Raw genomic sequence first — 22835 nt, 5'->3', positions numbered from 1 at the left:
ATGAAATAAAAGGTTTAGCATTAGAATTTTTCTCTAGACAGTTGGATCCTCCACACAGGAACATGTACCCACAGGAGGCACACATTACTCCAATTTCCACTGGGGAAAAGGGAAAGGAAATAGTCTGATTTGCTTTTCCAGCCATTTTTTCAGTATGGGAGTTATTATAAATAGACAAGCTTTCTAATTGAGATCTTTCCTTAAAATGGAAGTAAACTGGAGCCTCTGAATTCTGATAATTACAAAAACCTACTAAAGCAGCATAAACCTATTGTTATACAGAAAAGTGAAAGGACAGTCATTATTACCATAAACTATACCAGGACAAATAAATACTTGGGTAAAATAAAAAACAAGGCCCAGAAGGATAAACCGGGGAATTAAAGAGATGCCATAACCTGATGTAGATGGCTCATCTTTCTATGGTATTGATATTGACATCGACAACAGGTATATGGTTATAGATGAAAATGGGTAATGCTAAAGGATTTGAATTCTCATGTACAGTTTGTGGGGAAGGATAGCATAGCCAACAGTCTATTAAGTTGGTAGCACTGGCCACTGCCTGAGCCACTCTAACAAAGACATTGTTATGCTGACTTTTAACAGCAGTTGGGAGACATAATAGTCTTATAAGAGATATAAGCCTCATAGTGAAGAAAGATTGTCTATAAAAGTAATGTGTTAAAGCAATTAAATAAACTGAATGCTTTGAAGGTCAGTGGAGCAGGGGTGGGGGTTTGGGGACTATGGCTTCAGGGGACATCTAAGTCAATTGGCAAAATGAATTCTATTAAGAAAACATTTTGCATCCCACTTTTACATGCAGTGTCTGGGGTCTTAAACTCTAGCAAGAGGCCATCTAAGATGCATCAATGAGTCTCAGCCCACCTGGATCAAAGGAGAATGAAGAACACCAAGGCCACAAGGTAATTATGAGCCCAAGAGACAGAAAGGACTACATGAACTAGAGACTACATCATCCTGAGACCAGAAGAAGAACTAGATGGTGCCTGGTCACAACCGATGACTGCCCTGATAGGGAGCACGACAGAGAACCCCTGAGGGAGCAGGAGAGCAGTGGGATGTAGACCCCAATTTCTCATAAAAAGACCAGACTTAATGGTCTGACTAAGACTAGAAGAATCCTGTTAGTCATGGTCCCCAAACCTTCTGTTGGCCCAGGACAGGAACCATTCCTGAAGTCAACTCATCAGACATGGAAGGGACTGGACAATGGGTTGGAGAGAGATGCTGATGAGGACTGAGCTACTTGCATCAGGTGGACATTTGAGACTGTGTTGGCATCTCCTCTCTGGAGGGGAGATGGGAGGGTAGAGGGGGTTAGAAACTGGCAAAATGGTTAAGAAAGGAGAGACTGGAAGAAGGGAGCAGACTGACTCATTGGTGGAGAGTAAGTGGAAGTATGTAGTAAGGTGTATATAAGTTTATATGTGAGAGACTGACTTGATTTGTAAACTTGCACTTAAAGCATAACAAAAATTATTAAAAAAAAAAAAAAGTCCAGGTGTAACTGGACCAGTAGAGACAAGAGGAACCTCTGAGACTATGGCCCAGAGATACTCTTTAAACTGAAACCACTCCCAGAGGTCACCTTTCAGCTAAATAACATATTGTGCTCTTTTAGCTAAAAAAAAAAAAAAAAAAGTAATCTATATGAGACCAAATGGTCAACATTTACCCTAAAGCAAAGATGAGAGGGGGGATGGGGAGGGAAGCTAGATTAATGGAAACAGAACAACCGGAATGGATATAATGAGAATGTTGACACAATGTGGAAAATGTAACCAATGTTACTGAACGATAATGTGTAAAAATTGTTAAGTGGGAACATACTTTGCTGTGTAAACTTTCACCGAAAACACAATAAAATACTAAAAAAAAAAGAGCAATTAAAAAGTAAGTTATAGCTATTACAAAGTCAACACTCTCAGTTAAGATTAAGCGGATATAAACCATGTAAACAAAAATTAGAATGAAAATAACTAATGTACTAAGAACATACATAGTACTGATTCTAGTTTAAAAAAAATGGGTATAAAATGCTTGACTCAATTGATTAAAATGAACAGTAATGCCTCCAATATTTTGAAAATAGAGCAACACCTGACAGAGGCACTCTATGGGTAAAGAATATAGCTGAATAGTTAATGTATGACATGAGAAATTATGAGCCAGACACTAGTAGGATACAGCTCTTGTCCAGAGTCTTGGGGGAAGCTGTCAACATTAGGTGTCGTCTGCCTTTTGGTGTTGGAATGTCTGAAATTTAATTTTAGCATTTTGGTTGGTTGAAAACATCCAGGTGGTAACTACAGTATTCTTCAACTTGGAGAGCTGGGCTGAAGTTTTAACTTCCTGTGATCTGGAGTACTAGATAAGATCCTGTTAACTGGGGTTTGAGAGAATATTTTAATCGGGTGTTTTTTCCAATAAACATATATTCTAGGCTGAATAGTGGTAGCTCAGGTGCTTTTGATTTCTGATTACCAAAAGCATTTTTAAGTTGTGAGCAATATTTGCTAGAATACTGAATTAAATACTTGCAATATTGGAACAAGCCAGTTTGAGTTAAATTTGATTCAGAGCAAGTTGTCCAATGAGGGCAGGCCATAGACCTCTCAATAATAATTTCAGGAGGAGTTAATTTACTAATTTCAAATGAAGTAATTCTCAGATTCAAAAGGACCAGGGGCAATACTTTTGTTCACATTAACTGTAAAGATTTGGAAAGTTTGGCATTGAGTTTTTATTATATAAGGACAATGAAGTCTTTGGAAAATGGGGAAAGCTTTACATATCTCCTCGATTATTTGTCCAGTCAAATGGGTGTCTTGGTTAGTACAAAGGACCTTTGGGACTCTTCAAGTGGGGTTAATATTTTTAAGAAGCTTCTTAGCCACAAATGTGGCAATAGCTTGTAGACTCAGGAAAACTTTTACCCAGAGAGAAAATATATAAATTATTACTAATACAAACTTATAATTATTTAAAGGTGGAAGTTGAATAAACCCTACTTGCCGTTTAAGCATTGGCCCTGAAGGCAAAGGACTTATATCAGGTGGAGCTTTAAAAGGTTTTTTAGAATTAAATTGAAAAAAAAAAATAGGACACTGGGAACCCATTTGTTCAGCAGCTTTATGAAAGTGTCCCTACCAATATTTGCTTAAAAACATTATCGTCTTATTTCTGTTTCCAAATGGGTATTCATGTGTAATGCCTACAGCACAGAAGTTTGCAAAAATTTAGGGAGAACTAAGTTCTCATGAGGAACCATCCATATTCAAGAGGTAGAATGTGAGGAGTATCTTTTTTTTTTTTTTTTCCATTTCTCAATTTAGTCATGTGGGGCTGATTTTTAGTGTTCAAATAAATTCTTCTCACCAACTTCTCCAGGTTTAAAAGGATTTTATACGTGCATATTAAACAGTGGCTCATCATTCAAAACAGTGTCCCAATGTGAAGGACTATACATTTCTCTAATCTTAATATTTAAATCATGCTATCTCTCCTTCCTGAGATTGCCAGGTGGGCTTTGTGACCTGGCCAAGATATCTCAATTATTCAGGAAACTCCAAAGTTTTAGAATTGTCTTCTCGGGAAACAAGGACAAAGACTAATTTACTTCTCAGTGAAGTTAAATTCTTTCCACAAGATTAACTTTGAATGAATTTATGGTTAACATACGTCTTCTTATAAAGAGGGGTTTGTGAAGGCTCAATAATTGTATCTATCTGGGCCTCAGTTTCCTTGTATTTAACAACTCCTCCTCTTGGTCATACTGTCAGAAATACTGAGAGCTTGATTAAAAGTTTTGATCAGTGTTTAGTAGAAGCCTTCATTAATACAGTGGAAAGTCTGATTCTGAAAAATGGGTATGGTGGTTATTATTTGTTGTCTTATTGGCTAAAATTGATCCTTAATATACATTTTAGGAAGGCTATTATTATAATGAATGACTAAGAAGACAATACTCAAGTTTTGAAAAATTTCTCTGAGCCGAACACCCCAGAAAAAATTCAGACAGGAGGTAAATCCCATTGTTACTGCTGAAGGCACGGAGGCCCTCTGGACTCAATGGGTTCTTGCCTTTTCGCTTGTAAGAATACACAGAGGAGACAATTTTGGATTCAACTTTAACAGGTTTATTTTACTTGTGACAAGTAAAAGGAGTCAGAAGGGGCTCTTGCTGCTCAAAAAGTCTGACTTGGAAAAGGGGGGCATGGTTAGGGCTTTTCTGGGTTTGCTTATCTGGGTTCCGTTGAGATAATAGAGTAGTGAATGTTTAGTGGTTTTCTTTCAAGGGGCGGGTACTTCTCAGAATGGCAGTGCATACTAATTAGGTTGTGCCTGCTGATATTCAAGATGGGGTCCTCTCTTGCATCACTTATATAGTGCAGGTGCACTGATCTTTGGCACTACATCGCCCCCTTTGGTGGGCTAAGGAAGGTCAAACAGTGGTCACACTTTGCTCCTCTGAGCATGTGGAGCGTGTAAAAAGGGGGAAGGGACTAGAAAAACACGAAGAAGGAGGTAGTAATTCATGGATTGTTTTAGCCTTATTTTATGTTGGCAGGGTGTGGTTCCTGTTTACCCAACTTTTAGATGGTAATCTTTTAACAGCTCTTTCGTTCTGCCAGCACAGTTAACCCTGTCTGTCTCACCATGGTGTTTCAGGTTTTATTTTCACCGACTTAGCAGCTTCTTGTGCATGGGTGTCAGCTGTTACCACACTTTGTATACATAGCATTGTAGCATGAAGTACAAAAACCTCTTTGTGAGGTCAACATAAAATCTAAAGCTAGTCTATTTTGTAAAGCCATTTTGCTAATTTCTGATAATTCTTTGGATAGGGAAGGCATGACTTGCTGGCTTTATAACACTGAATCCTTTAATTTTGACACTATTTAGTCTAATACCATTTGCAATCTTAAAATATATCTCCAAAACTAAGAATGTGTGGTCCTCATGATGAAAAGAACTATTACCATAGTCAAGCAACTTACAAGTGTGCGTTCAATTAGAGAGTCTTTCAAAGTTCCATTTAGCGCTGTATCGAAATGAAAAATAGTTTGCTCTCTTGTTTCTACATCATTGGTCTATATTTCTAATTTTCTCTTTGGATAATTGATTACGTATGGACACATAAGGAACAGCATAAGTTATGTAGCAAGAACTAGTCCAAAATACGGGTAGAAAACAAAACCATTAGTTTCCTATAGTTTACAAAGAGGTGTGAGATTTCTCAAAGATAATGATCAGTCTAGAATTGGATAGCCCACAAGGGCATTCTATAATTTTTATTTAAACGTAAAATTTCTCTCTACAGCCACCCTCCTTTTGATCAAAGATCATTCCAAAACAAAGGTATTATTGATCTTAAAATAAGACTGATCGTCATTACTTATAGGTGCAGCAAGAATGATAATTTATTATACAGGCCTTTGAAATACGCTTTTTAAGTTTTCATAAAGAATCTCAGATTAAACTCTTAAATGCTTCTTGAGGCTAGAAAGCCAAATCAAGAGCTTGCTGCTAGATTTCAACTGTAGTACCCACAGATATGGGTGAGTTCTTCTCTTCTAGAGTTCTCAAAATAGCATAGTTTCCTGGGACTGCCAGAAAGTGACCTTCTTCACTAACCTGTATGGCTAGGAATCTTGTGGGTCAAGTACCAGACTAGTCTTCTTGGGATGGATTTGCATCCACTCTATAAATTCAAGTTTAATTTCTTAAATATGTCTGTGTCTAGTCATACCTGATTATACGAGCATCATTTTCAACTACCATGTTCTAGTAAAAAAAAAAAAGCTCACGTATATAACTCAGTTTTCCTATTATGTACAGTTAATAAGGAGGGCAGGTCCTTACTAAACCTATGCAAATAATTACATTGTCATAAAAATAAGAATACCCATTGTTTTCAAACTCTTTATTATTATTAATTATTATTATTTTAATAGTCTTCTGATTCCAGGGGGATCAAGGAGGGAGAAAAATATAAATGCTCCATTTGTGTTTACAAAAGCATTTAGTCTAAATTGCTAAACTTTATACATTATTTAAGAATAAAGAAAGTTTCCTTATATCTGGAATAAAGGACATCAGCAATACTCCAAGTAAATTCCATAGTACTTCTTCGATCCAATGAAACCTACGTAACTAACTCCTGTTCAGGTCAGTCTTGGGTTTTCAGTCTTGTGAACCAGCCAGCTTCTCTAGGAGAGTTTTTGAAATCCTCATTCAATCCAGTGGTATGGTCTCAAAGTTATGTCATTAGAAGTCTATGCACTCAAAAAGCTTGGCATAGTCCTTTCCATGGGTCTTTGAGACAGTGCGTTTTTTGTTGAAATACTCTAGCCTGTGATTGCTTGCAAATTCTTTCAGAAAATCAGAGTTTAAAAAAAAAAAAAAAACTGTAGACAACAAGAATTAATATTGCCATGGTTAACTCATTACTAATAAATTTTAACAGTGAAACATCTGATAGGTATTCAACAGGAAAGCAACACAGTTGACAAGAAATGTGGCTGTTTCTGAGATATTAGAAGGAAAATAAAGTCAATAAAAAAACTTTAGACAAAATATCTCTAAACATAATCACATTTTCAATGTAGACTGCATTTACAACTTATCTGTGAACATAAACTTTAAAAAGAGTTTCAGATATAATTTATAGTCCTAAAAATAATATACTATGAATAAAACCAATCATATAGTTAGAATATACCAAATATATATATTGTATATGAACCAAGTTTATCCATACATATGGCCTGTTTTGGCCTTCTCCCTGGAACATGTGAGTTGTACATTCTACTTGCTAAATTCTATTTGTTTTCTGGTCTTTCTGTGTGTGTCTCACTCCCTCATGTCACACGTGATAGACCAATCAAGGCAAGTACAGGCTCTCTAAGAATCAAACCGAAGACACTACTCTGACAACTCTAAAGAACTAATAGAGGGCACATGTTCCTAATATCATATAGGGTCACTATGAGTTGGAATTGACTCGATGGCCTCGGGTTTTTTGGTAGTACTTTGATTGGATGTTGAATATTGTGAATTTTATGTGAAAGAATAGTGTATTTTGTTGTTTTCCTAGAACATTAAACTTCTTAACCAAAGGTCACCTTGCTGTCTTCAGGCTGCATTTCATGCTATGTGGGTAATAGCCTAAAGCAGCTTTTATATCTGAGATCTCTACCTCAGGGAGGCATTCAACAAGAATTCTATGCTCTGACTGTCCTAAGTGACTTCCTGAAATTGTTCTTTTCACAGCATTGTGGAGTTTTATCCTAGCCCTGTACAATACAGAATTCAGTCAAAAACTCAAAGGGGACCTGTTATACAAATGAAGGCATTTTCTCGGAGTAGCTTCCTACTCAGCAGTACTCTGTTTGGCACATTTCAGCTACTCCAACCTCCCTAATGTCCAAAAATTTTCTCCATGTTCAGAAAGCTCATTGCTCTCTGCTTGAGGTGTCCTGAAGTCCAGAAAGTGCCGCAGTTCCAGGAAGTGTCTTAGTTCAGGTGGTCAGGAATATCATTAGACGCACCTTCTTTGTTCTTTTCTCATAGAAACGACACTCCAATTCTCCTTACTGTCCCAGGCCTGAACATTTCGTTTCCTATACACTCCACAATTTTCCAGCTGTTTATAGGAATAACCTATTCTAGTTGCTACATCATTGAAGGGAATATAATCCTGAGTGCATTTCGACTAGAAATCTTTATACCCTAATCTTAAACGGGTAGCAACCAATTCCCGCATGACATAGGTCTTGAATGTTGTGCTTCATGACTAGAAAAGCTTAGGGATGTCTCAGTTATCTAGTACTGCTGTATCAGAAAAACCTCAAGTGCGTGGCTTTAATGAACATGAACTTATTTTCTCAGTTTACCAAAACCAAACCAGACCCGTTGTCATCAAGCGACCCTATAGGGCAGAGTAGAACTGTCCCATAGGGTTCCCAAGGAGTGGCTGGTGGATTACAACTTCTGAAATTTTTGGTTAGCAGCCAAGCTTTTAACCACTGTTCCACCAGGGCTCCGCTCACAATTTAGGAGGCTAGAAGTCCTAATCCTGGGAACCAGCTCTAAGGGAAGGTTTTCTCTCTCTGTTGGCCCTGGGTGATAGTTCATGCTCACAGAATACTAGGTTTTCTTTGAGAGGGCAATGAATTAGAGCAGAGGCTAAAAGGGAATTCAACTGGATTAAGCTAAAGAAGCTTCATTACCTTCAGTCAGCGCAGTTCCATTGTGATTAACTGTCTTTCTTTGTAAAATTTTATAAAACGAAGGGGCTGGTGTTATTACTAGGACATTTGGAAATCACAGTCCTTTAACCTATGAATTGTCAGTTGTAGAGCTTCAGAGACAAATTGATAATTTGCAATACATGCTGTTATAAATGCAAACGTACGTATTCCAAATACCTTATAGAGCCTCTCATCTCCACGTCTTTTGTTATGTTAGAGGAAATAAACCATATACAATTAAATGGCCTAAATCTCTCAACATTGATGTAAACCATCAATTTTAACAGGTATGGTTGCAGATCTGTGTCTTGAAGCGCATATAAATTTGAAGATTTTCATTAAAACAAGCAATATAAATACAAACAGAAGCAGAAATGTGAATAGTTATTTAAATGGAAAAATAGAAACAGCATTAGATTATAAACAAATTGATCTGGATAATAAACATTATTACATGAAGAAATACAAACTTTCATAAATTAAATGCAAGACACATTTTAGCATATTGCGTGGTAGGCATGTTCTTAGAAGCTATTCTAACACCAGAACAAAAGCATTATTAAATTACACATGTCATTGTTTTGAACCATAAAAACAAACCTTCTTAGCCTCAAATAAAGTATCATTAACTCAATTCCCATTCATTTTGACCCCAGAGATGCCTATTGACATTTGGTGAAGTGTAATGGAGAGGATGTCAGAATGGCAAGAGAACGTGCCTTTAACTGATCATGGTTATAATATTCTACTTTCTCAGCACTTACAAAGATGCATCACCCTATGAGTGCACTGTTAAGGACTCACTGAAGGTCTTGGAAGGGGACAGGGCAAATGAGGGGCCATAAAACTTGTGTTTCATTAACCTCATGTTATCTCTCTCACTCTCTTTAAGAATATCAGTATCTTACAAATATTCTCAGACAAAAAAAAGAAGTGTAATAAAGTAAAATGGTGATGCCATTGTGTAAACAAAATAAAATATATTTCTCCATTAACAAAATCATGTGTTTGTTACTAATGAATATAAATAACAAATGATGTTGACCTGATTTAGAATTTAATCCTTGCCGTATCAGTAAATAAAGTGTTTTATACAGATGCCTCCTATTCCGGAATGAAGGAGGTTCTAAAGATTATTTTAACTTCAAAATAAAAAAAAATAAGATGCAGGAATTATTTTTCTCCCCACAAATATAAAGTAAGAAAGCAATGGTGGTTCAGGGGTAGAATTCTTGCCTTCTCCTTGTTTACACGGGAGTCTATGAAAGATAATACCAACCACTCTGGGTTTTTCCCCAGAAGAGATAACTGGACTAAATGGACCAAAAGAACCTAACGGTGATGACTGAGTTCATTCTAATTGGAGTCACAAGGCGCCCTGAACTGCAGCTGCCCCTCTTGGGGGTCTTCCTCCTCATCTACATGACCACAGTGATGGGAAACCTAGGCCTGATCATCCTGACCAAGGTGGACTCCCGCCTACACACGCCTATGTATTTTTTCATCAGACACCTGGCCTTCATTGATCTTGGTAATTCTACTGTCATTTGTCCCAAGATGCTGGTAAATTTTGTTGTGAATCAAAATACCATTTCCTATTATGAATGTGCCACCCAGCTGGCTTTCTTCCTTTTGTTCATTATCAGTGAATTTTTCATCCTGTCGGCCATGGCCTATGACCGCTTTGTGGCCATCTGTAACCCTCTGCTCTACAATGTTATCATGTCCCCAAGACGTTGCCATGTGCTTGTGGGTATTCCATACATTTATAGTATCTTTCAGTCTCTGATGTTCACCATTAAGATTTTCACATTGACCTTCTGTGGCTCTAATGTCGTCAGTCATTTCTACTGTGATGATGTCCCTTTGATACCTATGCTCTGCTCAAATGCACAAGAGGTACAGTTGTTGATCATAATGTTTTCAGCATTTAATCTGATTTCCACCTTGTTGGTTGTCCTGCTATCCTACCTGCTGATTCTGATAGCCATATTTCGAGTGCATTCTGCTGAGGGCAGGAAAAAAGCTTTCTCCACATGCGGTTCTCATCTGACAGTGGTGGTTGTGTTCTATGGGACTCTACTTTTCATGTATTTGCAGCCCAAATCTCCTCATTCATTTGAAACCAAGAAAATAGCCTCTGTGTTTTACACTTTAGTCATTCCCATGCTTAACCCCTTGATCTACAGCTTAAGGAACAAAGAAGTAAAAAATGCCTTCCACAGGATCGTTAAGAATCCATGAAATCTTTGTATTTAATATTCAAAATGCAATACTGTTTCAAGACAGATATCTCTGGATGATATTTCTAAAATGCAGAATGACATTCTCTTTGGCACCAGAACTAAAACTAATTATAAAGCAGAAATAAATACTGGATGTCCTTTATATAAATCCATGTTAATTCTTGCAATATATATCTCAAATTAAACGTCATTTCTTCTTCATCACAGTTTGCTTCCTATTCATTTCTTTCTTATGTGTTTCCATAGAGCCTTATAGTTCCCCCATGGAAACATTTATTATGCACCTATTCAGTAAACTACGCATTTGTTTCAATCAGGTTTTTTTTCTTTCTTTCTTTCTTTTTTAATACGGGAATCTTATCAATCTGCTTTCATGTCATTGCTGAGGCTAATATAAGAATGTAACCAAAACTGCAGACAAAACATGATCTGTGCTCCTATTGACCCCATGAATGATGTGTTAGTCAACTGTGTTTTCTACTTGATAATCACTTCTTATCTATGTTATACTCCAACATGTGTGAGGTATGGAAGGTAATTTTGATCTGCTATCATTTAATTTGACATCCTTCCTTCTGAGCTGACTATCCCTGCAGGCTGATCCTTACTACCATATACTTCACGCACAGACGGTAGTTAGAAAAGGAAATATGGATAACAGAAAATGAATAGAGACAGGGTGGTGAATAGGAGGAAGTGAAAAAAAAAAGATATTAAGGATGTCTGATGTGAAGGACTAAAGTATTTATTAAAGATAATAATTGATGGAGATTATGATGATTAAAAAAGTATTGCAAAACCAAGAGAAAGTATTGACATACTTTCTAATTCATATTTTCACTGTGTCGGAGAATATTATATGTGTGCAGAAGGAAGAACAATGAATCAATAGGGCATGTTATGCTACAGTGAAACAATTTTATTGCTGAACACTCACATATTTTACTAACAGCAAAATGTGGATATTGTTCTCTTTATCTGTAGAGGATATATAAAGGAAGGTTAGCTAAATTCTGATGAATGAATAGATACTCTACTGAAGTGTAGTTACTTTCACCATTAATTTCTATTTATTCTCTAGAAGACTTTGGGAACAAATATTTATAACTTTTCAAACTTTCCTCCCTTCAAACAAAATATCTTCCTGTCTTCCATGTTGTCTTCATCTTCATTTATAATATCAACATTCCTTACCCCACTTTGGTTTATTCTGGTCTCCACAATGATGTGTTCCACTAATCCAGAGAAGTACAAACTTTAATACATCATACCTAAAGTACATATTTTATGTATTTTCTTGGAAATCTAATCATATCTGACAGAGCTAGAAAATATGCATAAAACTCAATACTGAGCTAAAAGAGAAACCTCGGCAGAAATGCAGAATGATTACATAGTTTGGAAAGAATCAAAACTGTTCAAGAAATCACAACAACAATTTAAGTCAGGAAATCTACTCTGGTAAAAAAGGCAAACAAAATTATATACATAATCATAACACCCTATTTATTAATATAATTACAGGTTTACATATTTTAATTTGAAGTATTATTGAGTGTAATGTAGTTTACATATTTTATATGACTTATATGTACATATACATATATATGTATGATTTAAGACTGTACTGAATCAACAAAAAGAGAAATTAGGAGCTTGAAAAAGTCAATTTCAGATAAAAGAAACACACACACTCTCATTTGTATACCTACCTTTACCATGTCAACTTCCAACCATGTTGACCACGTGTGTGTCAGAACAGAACTCTGCTTCGTAAGGGTTCAGGGGGTGATTATTCATAAGCAGAACAAAAAGCTTTTCTTCCAGGCCTTCCTGGGTGAGTTTCAACCTCCAACCTTTTGCTTAACAGCATGTGGTTATGTGTGTATCAATATAAATGTGCATGTATTATGTACGTATAAAGGCAATGAAGAAAAATTCAATGTCTCATATAAATGGCACATTGAATTGATTTTTAATATAATCTTTCATTCAATATAAACTTATATATTTATTAAACCAAATTTTATCTATATCCTCATGAAAACTTATATATTTTTTTCTGTATTATGCAGAAAAAATACTATTCTTAAAATTCCAGAACTCAGAGGAAATGGATAAATTGAAGAATTTGATCAATAGAGCATTAATAGACAATAAATACAATAAAGAGTTGAAAAGTGTATTTATAGTAATTATTTATTGAGGCGAAATTCACAAGACAAAAAATGAACCGTTTAAAAGTGTTGAATCCAGTGGCTTTTATTATAGTCACAATATTGTGCAACCAACACATTTACCTGGTGCAAAATAATTTATATCAGCCTGATAAATGTCCTCTTATGGATTAAGGTATCTGTCCTCAATCCAGTCACGTCCACACAGCTGCTGACAACCACTAATCTGCTCTTTGTCTCTGTGAATTTTCCTATTCTGGTTATTGCATATAAATGTAAAAGTTCAATATATGACCTTCTGTTTTTTGCTTTTCTTATTTAGCTTTAGATATTTCAGGCTCATAGCATGTATTGCTGCAGCATTGTTTTATGACTGATTAAGATTTCATTTAATGAATATACCATATTTTCTTAATCTATTCATCTGTTGAAGGACATAGTGTTTTCAAAATTCGTCAGTGTGTACCCTTTTGATCAGTGTGTTTCCTGTATGTAAATTTTCCTCAATCCTTGCACACATAGAGGTCATCAAAAAAAAGAGACATGGATAAAATTTTATGAGACAAGATATATTTTCATACAACTAAATTTGACTCACTGTGAGGTTCTACTGAACATCATCCAATACTGGTGGTATCTACTGTTGGTTTATGTGGTAACGCATTGTATCCCGATAAATCTTATGGGTTTGCCACATGAGAAAAAAAGGCAAATATATCAGTTATTTAGAGATGTGAGCCAGGTTTTAATCTCAAATCCTCTAGTTATTAACTGCCCTCACAATTATTGCTAGGTTTGAGTCCATTTCTGTAGCCACCATGTTAGTCCATCTTGTTGATGGTCTTCCTCTTTTTCACTGATCAAACATCATGTCCTTATCCTGGAATTGATCCCTCCTGATAACATGTCCAAAGTAAGTGAGAGGAAGCCTTGGTCATCCTTGGTCCTAAGGAGCATTCCAGCTATACTTCTTTCAAGACAGATTTGTTTGTTCTTCTGACAGGCCATGTATATTCAGTATTCTTCACCAATACCATAATTTAAATACATCAGTTCTTCTTCAGTTATCTTCTCTAACCAAGGTAAATTAGAGGATGTGTCCACAAGTATATAAGAATGATTATGCTAGATTTGTTTTATTATAGGCATAAGTTCAAGTGGTATATAAGAATTGTGGCATATTCACAAGTAGAATACTACACAGCAATACAAATATGATATGGAAAATGTAAATGCAGTATGGTGATTCAAGGAGGACAAACAGAGTATTTATCTTACTATTTGACTCATGTGAATTTCACATACAGGGAAAAGAAACCTAGAGACAGAAGTCAGAACAGCAGCTGCCTGGGGATAATATAAAGCTAATCCCTTAGTGACGTAAATGGTCAAGGGTGTGGAGGGCACAGCGTGAAGGAACTTTCTTTGTATTGACAACGTTCTAGATCTTGATTTATGTTGGTACAAATAAAACGCATTTGTCAAAACTCATCGATGGGTATCCTTTTGATCAGTGTGTTTCATTGTAAGTAATGTTTCCTCAATTCTTGTACCTATGGAAGTCACCAAGGAAGGAGGCATGGATAAAATTTTATGAGATGAGATATAGTCCTTACAAGTAAATTTGACTCACTATGAGGTTCTACTGAGCATTATCCAACCCTGGTGTTATGGTAGCTAATTTCAAATTCTTTAGTTATTAATTATGTATTTTGGACAAATTATACATTTTAACCTGGCTCAATCTCTTCTGAATATGAGAATACCAGTTGCCTTAGAGTAAATGCTGACTTACAGCAACGCCACGCATGTGAGTGTAGAGCTGCACAGTATAATGTTTTCAGTGGCTGACTTTTTTGAAAACTAGAATGACAGGCATTTCTTCTGAGGCTCTGCCCAGTAAAAATGGAAGTAGTATGGGTTAAATTATGAGTTAAATGTTGGGTTTAACATATATATGAGTTAAATGATATATTTATAGCACAGTGCCTGGTACATATTTCTTTTGGTAATAAATTCAAAGAAAAATCCTACCTAATGATGATACAGGCATTTAGTACTTCATCATGACTTTCCGACTGTTGCAGTTTTACTGAGATTGAGCTGATATCCATTTTTTTTCATTGTGTGTGTATTTCTTGACTGTGTAAATCAACAAATACATTCACATCGTGTAGATTCTATGATATCGTATAGATGACTTAGGTTTTGTTCCTTCATTGAATTACCCCTTCCTTCTTTTCACTGGGGAATATGTAAGATATCTTGGATAATTAGCAGGCACATTAAGCCAAATTTATAAGCCCCTCAGATGTTTTCAGCATAATCAGTGAAATCCCTGCTAATTCTTTGGGGAATATGCAAAAGCAAAGGGAAATGATAAATTCATCCTACCAAAGAAAACAAGAGAATCATTTGAGGAAAAAAATTCTGATTTCCTACTCAAGGTGAGTGGGTTGAAATTCTCTCAGATTCTGATTATCAGGTAGATTTCAATCATTTACCATCACTCCTAACACCTGAATGCAGACGCTATTATGGCCACTCACAAATTACCCCTTCAACTTCACCACAAACATTCATTTTCTCTTTTGTTAACTAGGATTCTATGGAGCTCTATGGTGTTTTTAGGACATTAAATCCTATAAATTTGTGTGCCTCAACTGTATTTGTTTTATTGGAGCTGATATTGGCATTTGATTACTGCAAGTGAAGAGGGAACAAGAAATACTTGAAAATTCAGCACCAATTTAATTTACTAAAATCTATTAGGGTTAGACATACTTTGAGTGCTTCGTCAGGAAAGACCAAATGCTAGAAAATGACATCACATTTGGTCAAGTAGAAGGCCAACAAAAGGAAGGAACTCTCAATGGGATGGATTGACACAATAGTTCATACCAATAATGCACTCTAACATACTGACAATTATGAAGATGGAAAAGAAATGGACATCATTTTGCTCTGTTATACATGGGGTCACCATAAGTCAGAGCCAATTTGACAGCAACAAGCAACAACGTCAAATTAAGGTTAGCATTGACAGATATAATACAGAACTTCCAGGCATGACTCTATTTAAGCAAAATATATATATTTTTTGTTAGAATTATGCCCGAGACATTATTAAATAAATAATTTTTTTTTCAGTATGAGAGTGTCCAATGAAATATTTGTCAAAAAATGAATATTGTTGGTACAAGTGTGCCCCATGCAACATCTGTGATATTTTGAACAATTTTTACATAAAATTTCCCATGAAAAACACACCATTTTTCGGTTGTTAATGGTGATAATATGTTTGTTTTTGCTCTTTATTTTCCCTAGTAGTTTCTTTACTACTAATGGGCTTGATTTTTCAGTATGGGCAATTTAAACCGATGGAGCAGACTGAAAAATACAGTGTTTTTTACGAGTTATGGAGTTATGAAAAACTCCTTGAACCTAAAGTAATTCCTACCTGATACTATCATTTTTTTTTTTTTTACTATCATGTCTGAGGACTGAAAAATTGTTTATCTGTACACTTGCATATTTTTTCTTCCCTAGTGATGATCACTACTCAGAGATATGAAAAATGTACATATTTCGATGTCCAGGACAGATTAGAGATATTCTTTTCCAAAAAGGTAAAAACTAGATGTCTTCGGAGAGAGGTAGTAAACGACACTGAAGAAGTTCATAGGTTCAATAAACATTAGAATAATTGTTAGAGAACATTGAAAATTTAAAAGTCATAGAATTGGAAGTAAAAATCTGAATTCTTTACCTCAATCCAGTATTCTACAGGAAAATCCTACTATTTCAGGCTTTGTGATACGCAAATTGAGATAAAGTTTTCAAAAGGACATAGGTTTATAGTTCTTATTCTGTAAGGCAAGAAGGACGTGGAAAGATTGGAGCTGAGGGCAGAAATAACAGAAAACTTATCTAAAAAAAGAAGGGACAGAGGTGACTCACCAATCTCTAGTATTATCCTGCCTCCCAATCTCCTGGTTCAGGCTGGCAAAATCAACCCAAAATTAGCACATTTCTAGGATTCCTGCTATTCTCCTGAAAATCCCATCCAGCCTCGGGATCAAAAGTCATCCTTACAAACATCTGTCTATACTCCAGCTCTGAACTTCAGCTAGTCCATACTGTAGACTTAGACTTTGCCTGTGGCCCTTGGAAGTTTCTAATAGTTGTGCAGACCAAGCATGGGCATTATACCACATGATAATAATTATATTCTCCATTTTACATCAGTGAATATTTGGAACACCACTTACTGTCCCAATTGAAAATCATGCTTACAGAGTCCTAGGTTTCCATTGAAGGACGATGAATGTGAGAAGAGGTTAAAAGGAAAAGCGAGTGGATCCCACTAAAGAGATTCATTTGTTCCAATCAGGTAGTTCAACTTCAATTTACTGACTTTCTTTGTAAAACTTCATGAAACAAGGTACAGAAGTTATCACTAAGATATTTGAAAATCACACTCTTAAACTGTATAAATTCTCTATTCTGTGGTTCCCAAAATAAATTGACAGTTTTCAGCACATAATGTAATAAATTCCCAAATAAATATTCTAAACTCCTATGGAAGCTACTACTTCCATACTGTCATATTAGAGGAAATAGAGCATATGCAATTAAGTAGTCAAAATCCTTGAATGCTGCTATAAGCTTAGATTATAACAGGTATATATCCAGATCTTGTATGTTTTGAAACTTATACAAATTTGGGGGTTTTCATTAAAAAATGACATGCAATTATAAATACAAATTGAAGCATGAACGGGAATATTTATTTGGAATAAAAAAAAATTTCAAGATAAAACTGACCTTGGTCAAAAAATTATAAAATTTATACATATAAAAAGAGTTTATTAATTATATTCAAGACACATCTCAGCATACCAGCTGCTAGGTGTGTTCTTAGAAGATATTCCAATAACAAAAAGATCACCTTATTAAATGATACTTTCTATTGTTTTTGAACCATAAAAATACACCTACTAAACCTCAAATAAAGTACCATTAACTCAGTTCCTATTTATTTGGGCCCCAGGAATGTCTGTTGACACTCCATTGCAAATTGACATTACTTGAAGTACAATAAAGCAGAAGTCAGAATGGCAAGAGACTATGTCCTAAATCATGATTATGGTGGGCAAACTGTGCCTTCACAGTGGTTAAGTTCTCTGCTACTAAATGGGAAGTTGGCAGATGGAACCTACCAGCTGTTCCACAGGATTAAGATGTGGCTGTCTGCTTCCATAAAAATTACTGCCTTGGAAACCCTATGAGGCAGTTCTCTTTTGTCCTATAGAGTCACTACGTGTTGGAATCGACTCCATAGCAGTGGGTTATAAAACAAGTTTCACTAACTTCATGTTGTCTCTGCTTCTTTTTCTAAAACTATCAAAATCCCACATAAATTCTCAGACAAAAATGAAGTGGACTAAAGGAAAACTTTGATGTAATCTTGTAGATAAAATATACTATTTCTATATTAACATTACAGATTTGTGAAGTTAAAATAAACTTTAGGATCACCTACATTGCAAAATAGGAGGATCGACATAAAACTCAATATTCATTGTCACAACGTAGATTAATTTCTGTTGAGTTACTTTAGAATTCAATCTATGTTATTTTAATGAGTAATGTGTTACATATGGATCCCTCTATTTTCGGATGTGGAAACCCTGGTAGTGTAGTGGTTATATGGGTTCAAACTCAAATCCACTAGGTGCTTCTTGGAAACTCTATGAGGCAGTTCTACTCTGATCTATAAGGTTGCTTTGAATAGTAATTGAATCCATGGCAATGAGTTTTTTCTTTTTTTGAGGGATATAGAAGTTTCTAAAGTTTACCTCAACTTCAAAATCAGATGAGGAGCCCTGGTTTTACAGTGGTTAAGCACTTGTCTGCTAACAGAAAGGTAAGCCACTCTGTGGGATAAACATGTGGCAACCTGCTTTCATAAAGATTACAGCCTTGGAAAGCCTATGAGAAAGTTCTATTCCATCCTATAGGGATGCTATGAGTCAGAAATGATTCAACGATGACACAAAACAACAACAATATGAAGAAAAAGATCACTGGTTACTCAGTGGTAGTCTTCTGTATGGGAAACCTAGGTTAGATTTCTGACCAGTACACCTCGTACACTACTGTCACTGTGTCTGTCAGTAGCGCATTCTGTATTGCTATGATGCCGGCCAGGTTTCAGTAGAGATTCCAGATTAAGACAATCTAAGAAAAAATGCGCAGTGATCAAATTCTGAAAATCAGCCAGTGAGAACCCTATGGATCACAAGGGTCCAATCCAAAACAGATCATGGGGATGGTGCAAGAGCGGGCTGTGTTTTGTTCCATTGTGCTTGTGGTCACTGTGAGCCGAGCTTAACTCCATGACAGATAAAAACAACAAAACGCATGGAAAAAATTTCCATTGCTCCTAAAATATTATAACTCGTTTAGACAATACTACATGAAAGCTAATACCAAACCCTCTGTTTCTTCCCAGAAAAGATAACTGGACCAAATGGGCCAACAGAATCTAACAGTGCTGACTGAATTCATTCTAACTGGAGTCACGAGGCACCCTGAGTTGCAGTACCCGCTTTTGAGGGTGTTTCTCCTCATCTACATGATCACAGTGGTGGGCAACCTGGGCATGATCATCTTGACCAAGATGGATTCCCGCCTACACACACCTATGTATTTTTTCATCAGACACCCGGCCGTCATTGATCTTGGTAATTCTACTGTCATTTGTCCCAAGATGTTAGTAAATTTTGTTGTGGATAAAAATACCATTTCCTATTATGCATGTGCCACACAGATGGCTTTCTTCATTTTGTTCACTATCAGTGAACTTTTTATCCTTTCAGCCATGGCCTATTACTGCTATGTGGCTGTCTGTAACCCTCTACTCTACAATGTTATCATGTCCCAAAGACTTTGCCATGTGCTGGTGGGCGTTCCATATCTCTACAGTACCCTTCAGTCTCTGATGTTCACCATTAAGACTCTTACATCCATCTTCTGTGGCTCTAATGTCATCAGTCACTTCTACTGTGATGATGTTCCCTTGTTATCTATGCTTTGCTCAAATTCACAAGAAATAGAATTGATGCTCATGATATTTTCAGCATTTAATTTGATATCCTCCCTCCTGGTTGTCCTGCTGTCCTACCTGCTGATTCTGAGAGCCATATTTTGAATGCATTCTGCCGAGAGCAGGAAAAAAGTTTTCTCCACATGTGGTTCTCATCTGACAGTGGTGGTTGTGTTTTACGGGACTCTATTATTTATGTATGTGCAGCTGAAATCTGCTCGCTCATATGATACTGACACAATGGTCTCTGTGTTTTGCACTTTAATCATCCCTATGCTTAACCGTTTGATATACAGTATGAGGAACGAAGAGGTAAAAAGTGGCTTCCACAGGGTTTTTAATAATTGATGCCAACTTTACATATAATATTCAATATTCACCCTTGTTTTAGTAAAAAATGCCAAAGGCAATGTCACTTGATAATATTTTTAATAAATATACATGCATTCCTTTTGGTTCCAAGGCAGAGGCTAATTCTAAGTCAGATGCCATTACATTGTTTATGGTAAGACAAATTAACCCTTTTTTACATCTCAAATTAAGATCCATTCCTTCCCCAATGTTTCTTTACATCTCAAATTAAGAGTCATTCCTTCCCCAATGTTTCTTTCTTCCTATGCATTGCTTACTTATATGATTTGATAGACTCTCATACTTCCACAATGATAAATTTGAATACACGCTTGATCAATAAAACATGTGATTGTTTCTGTCAATTTTTTTAAGGACAAGCATCTTCTCAGTTGTTTTCCCATTACATTTTCTAAACCTGAAGCAGCAGCGTAAATAATGTTGCAGCCAAAGAGTTCTTTTGTCCCATGAACACATGAATAATTTATGTCATTTTATTGTCAATCAATTCTACTGTGAAAATAAATTCTTAGCTATTATGTACTAAATCATGTGAAGTGGACTAGATAATTTTCATTTGTTAGCATTTAATTTGATTTCTTTCTTCTCTGCTTTGCTTTGGCATAGATAGTGCCCTAAGAAAATATTTTAAACTGGTGAATAAGAAGCTAGTAAACAAGCAGTTAAATAAATTTTAGCATAACTGATGGCTTTAACAAACAAAAATTTATTCTCTCACTGTCTAGTAGTTCAAAAGTCTGAATTCAGGGCATGAACTCCAGGGGAAGGCTTTCTCTGTCAGCTCTAGAGGAAGGTCCTTGTCATCAATCTTCCCCTTTGAGACACACAGAGTTAATTGCGCTTGTGGAACAAAAGAACTGTTAAAAAATTACCATCTAGAATTTGGATAAACAAGAATCATACCCTGTCAACATGAGATAAGGTTGAAATAACCCATGAATTACTATCTCCTTCTTAGAGTTTTTCTAGTTCCTTCCACCTTTACAGGCTCCGCATGAGCAGAAGAACAAAATGTGAATGCTGTTTAAACCTTCCTTAGCCTACCAAAGATGGCCATGTAGTGTCAAAGATCAGTGTGCTTGTACTATATAACATAATAAGTGATGCCAAGGGCTGCCAAGAGGGCTCCATCTTGAATATCAGTGGTTTCCATCTTGGATTCCAGATGCACACGCTACCTAATTAGTATGCACCACAGTTCTGAGAAGTACTCACCCCTTGAAAGAAACCCAGTAAATATTCATTACTCTTTTGTCTCCACCGAACTCATATAAGCCCTACCTTTGCTTGCCTTTTCAAATCAGTCTTTTGGGGAGGCATAAGCCCCCACTGACTCCTTTTACTTTTCACAAGTAAAATAAACCTGTTAGAGCTGAACCCAAAATTCTCCGCTGTGTATTCTTACAAGAGGAAAACAAGGACCCATTGAGTCTGGAGGGCCTACCATTCCCTTGGTGGTAACACGTGCTCTAGAAACTTCTCAGTGCAGGGGGTGTGAGTCCAAAGGACACAAACTGCTCCTGTCACTAGATTCTTGGTGGTATGAGGTCTCCCATCTCTCTGTTCACTTCTCTCTGTTATATCTCAAAAGAGATTGACTCAAGACACAACTTCATCTTGTAGATTGAGCCCTGCCTCATTAATGTAACTGCCTCTAATCCTGCCTCATTAACATCATAGAGGTAGGATTTACAACACACAGGAAAATCACATCAGATAACAAAATGGTGGACAATCACACAATACTGGGAATCATGACCTAGTCAAGCTGACAGACATTTTTTTGAGTGGGGCACAATTCAATAGATAACACTGAGTAATATCAACATATCTAATCCCATCTGTTAATTTTGGTTTAGCTTTCACAGACATTTGGACCAAAAAGAGGAATTAAGAAGCAAAATATAATGATGTTGGTTTTTACATTTGTTTATACATTTATCTTTACCAATGTTATTTATTTTGTCTTACTATTTATTGTCCTTTCATTTTATCTTATAGACCTTCCTTCATTTTAGGGTAATTTTGTCAAGCATGTAATTCTATGTCGAAATATTTACCCTAGCACTTTAAACATGTAATCCCACTGCCTTTAAACCTCCATGCTTTCTGCTGAGAAATAAAATGTTAATCTTACTGAAATTCCATGTGTGAGATCAGTTGCAGATCACTTGCAGTTTTCAAAATTCTTCATCTTTGACAGTTTGATTATAATTTGTCTAAACATGTATTTATCCTACTTGAGATGAATTTAACTTTGGGGTAATCAAAATAATGTATTTTACCCAACTTCAAAATATTTAAACCATTATTTGACAGATAAGTGGTGATCACAGCAACACGCAAGCAGCCACAGTAAGACAAACTGACAGATGAGTCGTGGTGTACTAGCTAGTCATACTGTGGTGGCTTGTGAGTTGCTATGATGCTAGAAGTTATGCCACTGGTATTTCAAACACTATCAGGGTCACCGATGGTGGACAAGTTTCAACAGAGCTTCCAGTCTAAAACAGAATAGCAAGAAGGACCTCATGATCTACTTCTGAAAAAATTGGCAGGTGAAAACCTTATGAATAGTAGTAGGACATTGTCTGATGTAGTGCCAGATGATGAGCTCCTCAGGTTTGAAATCACTCAAAATATGACT

The 22835-nt window shown here is 36.0% G+C and overlaps 2 protein-coding genes across 2 annotated transcripts; both read left to right on the top strand.

The window, feature by feature from the left end:
• The first annotated feature begins 9108 nt into the window (after positions 1-9108).
• On the top strand, positions 9109-10786 carry LOC135231663 (olfactory receptor 8K5-like). The gene has a single exon (XM_064288087.1). It carries the CDS (start codon positions 9600-9602, stop codon positions 10524-10526), a length of 927 nt encoding a protein of 308 aa, XP_064144157.1. The 5' UTR covers positions 9109-9599; the 3' UTR covers positions 10527-10786.
• Positions 10787-19240: 8454 nt separating this feature from the next.
• Positions 19241-19921, top strand: LOC135232065 (olfactory receptor 8K5-like). Its single transcript, XM_064289350.1, has one exon. The coding sequence runs from the start codon at positions 19241-19243 to the stop codon at positions 19919-19921; it is 681 nt and encodes a 226-aa protein (XP_064145420.1).
• The last annotated feature ends 2914 nt before the right edge of the window (positions 19922-22835 follow it).

This window comes from Loxodonta africana, chromosome 7 (assembly GCF_030014295.1).
Source record: "Loxodonta africana isolate mLoxAfr1 chromosome 7, mLoxAfr1.hap2, whole genome shotgun sequence".
In the NCBI taxonomy this organism is placed as follows: Eukaryota; Metazoa; Chordata; class Mammalia; order Proboscidea; family Elephantidae; genus Loxodonta; species Loxodonta africana.
The sequence above is the reverse complement of the archived record's forward strand: the minus strand, read 5'-3'. Positions and strand labels throughout refer to the sequence as shown.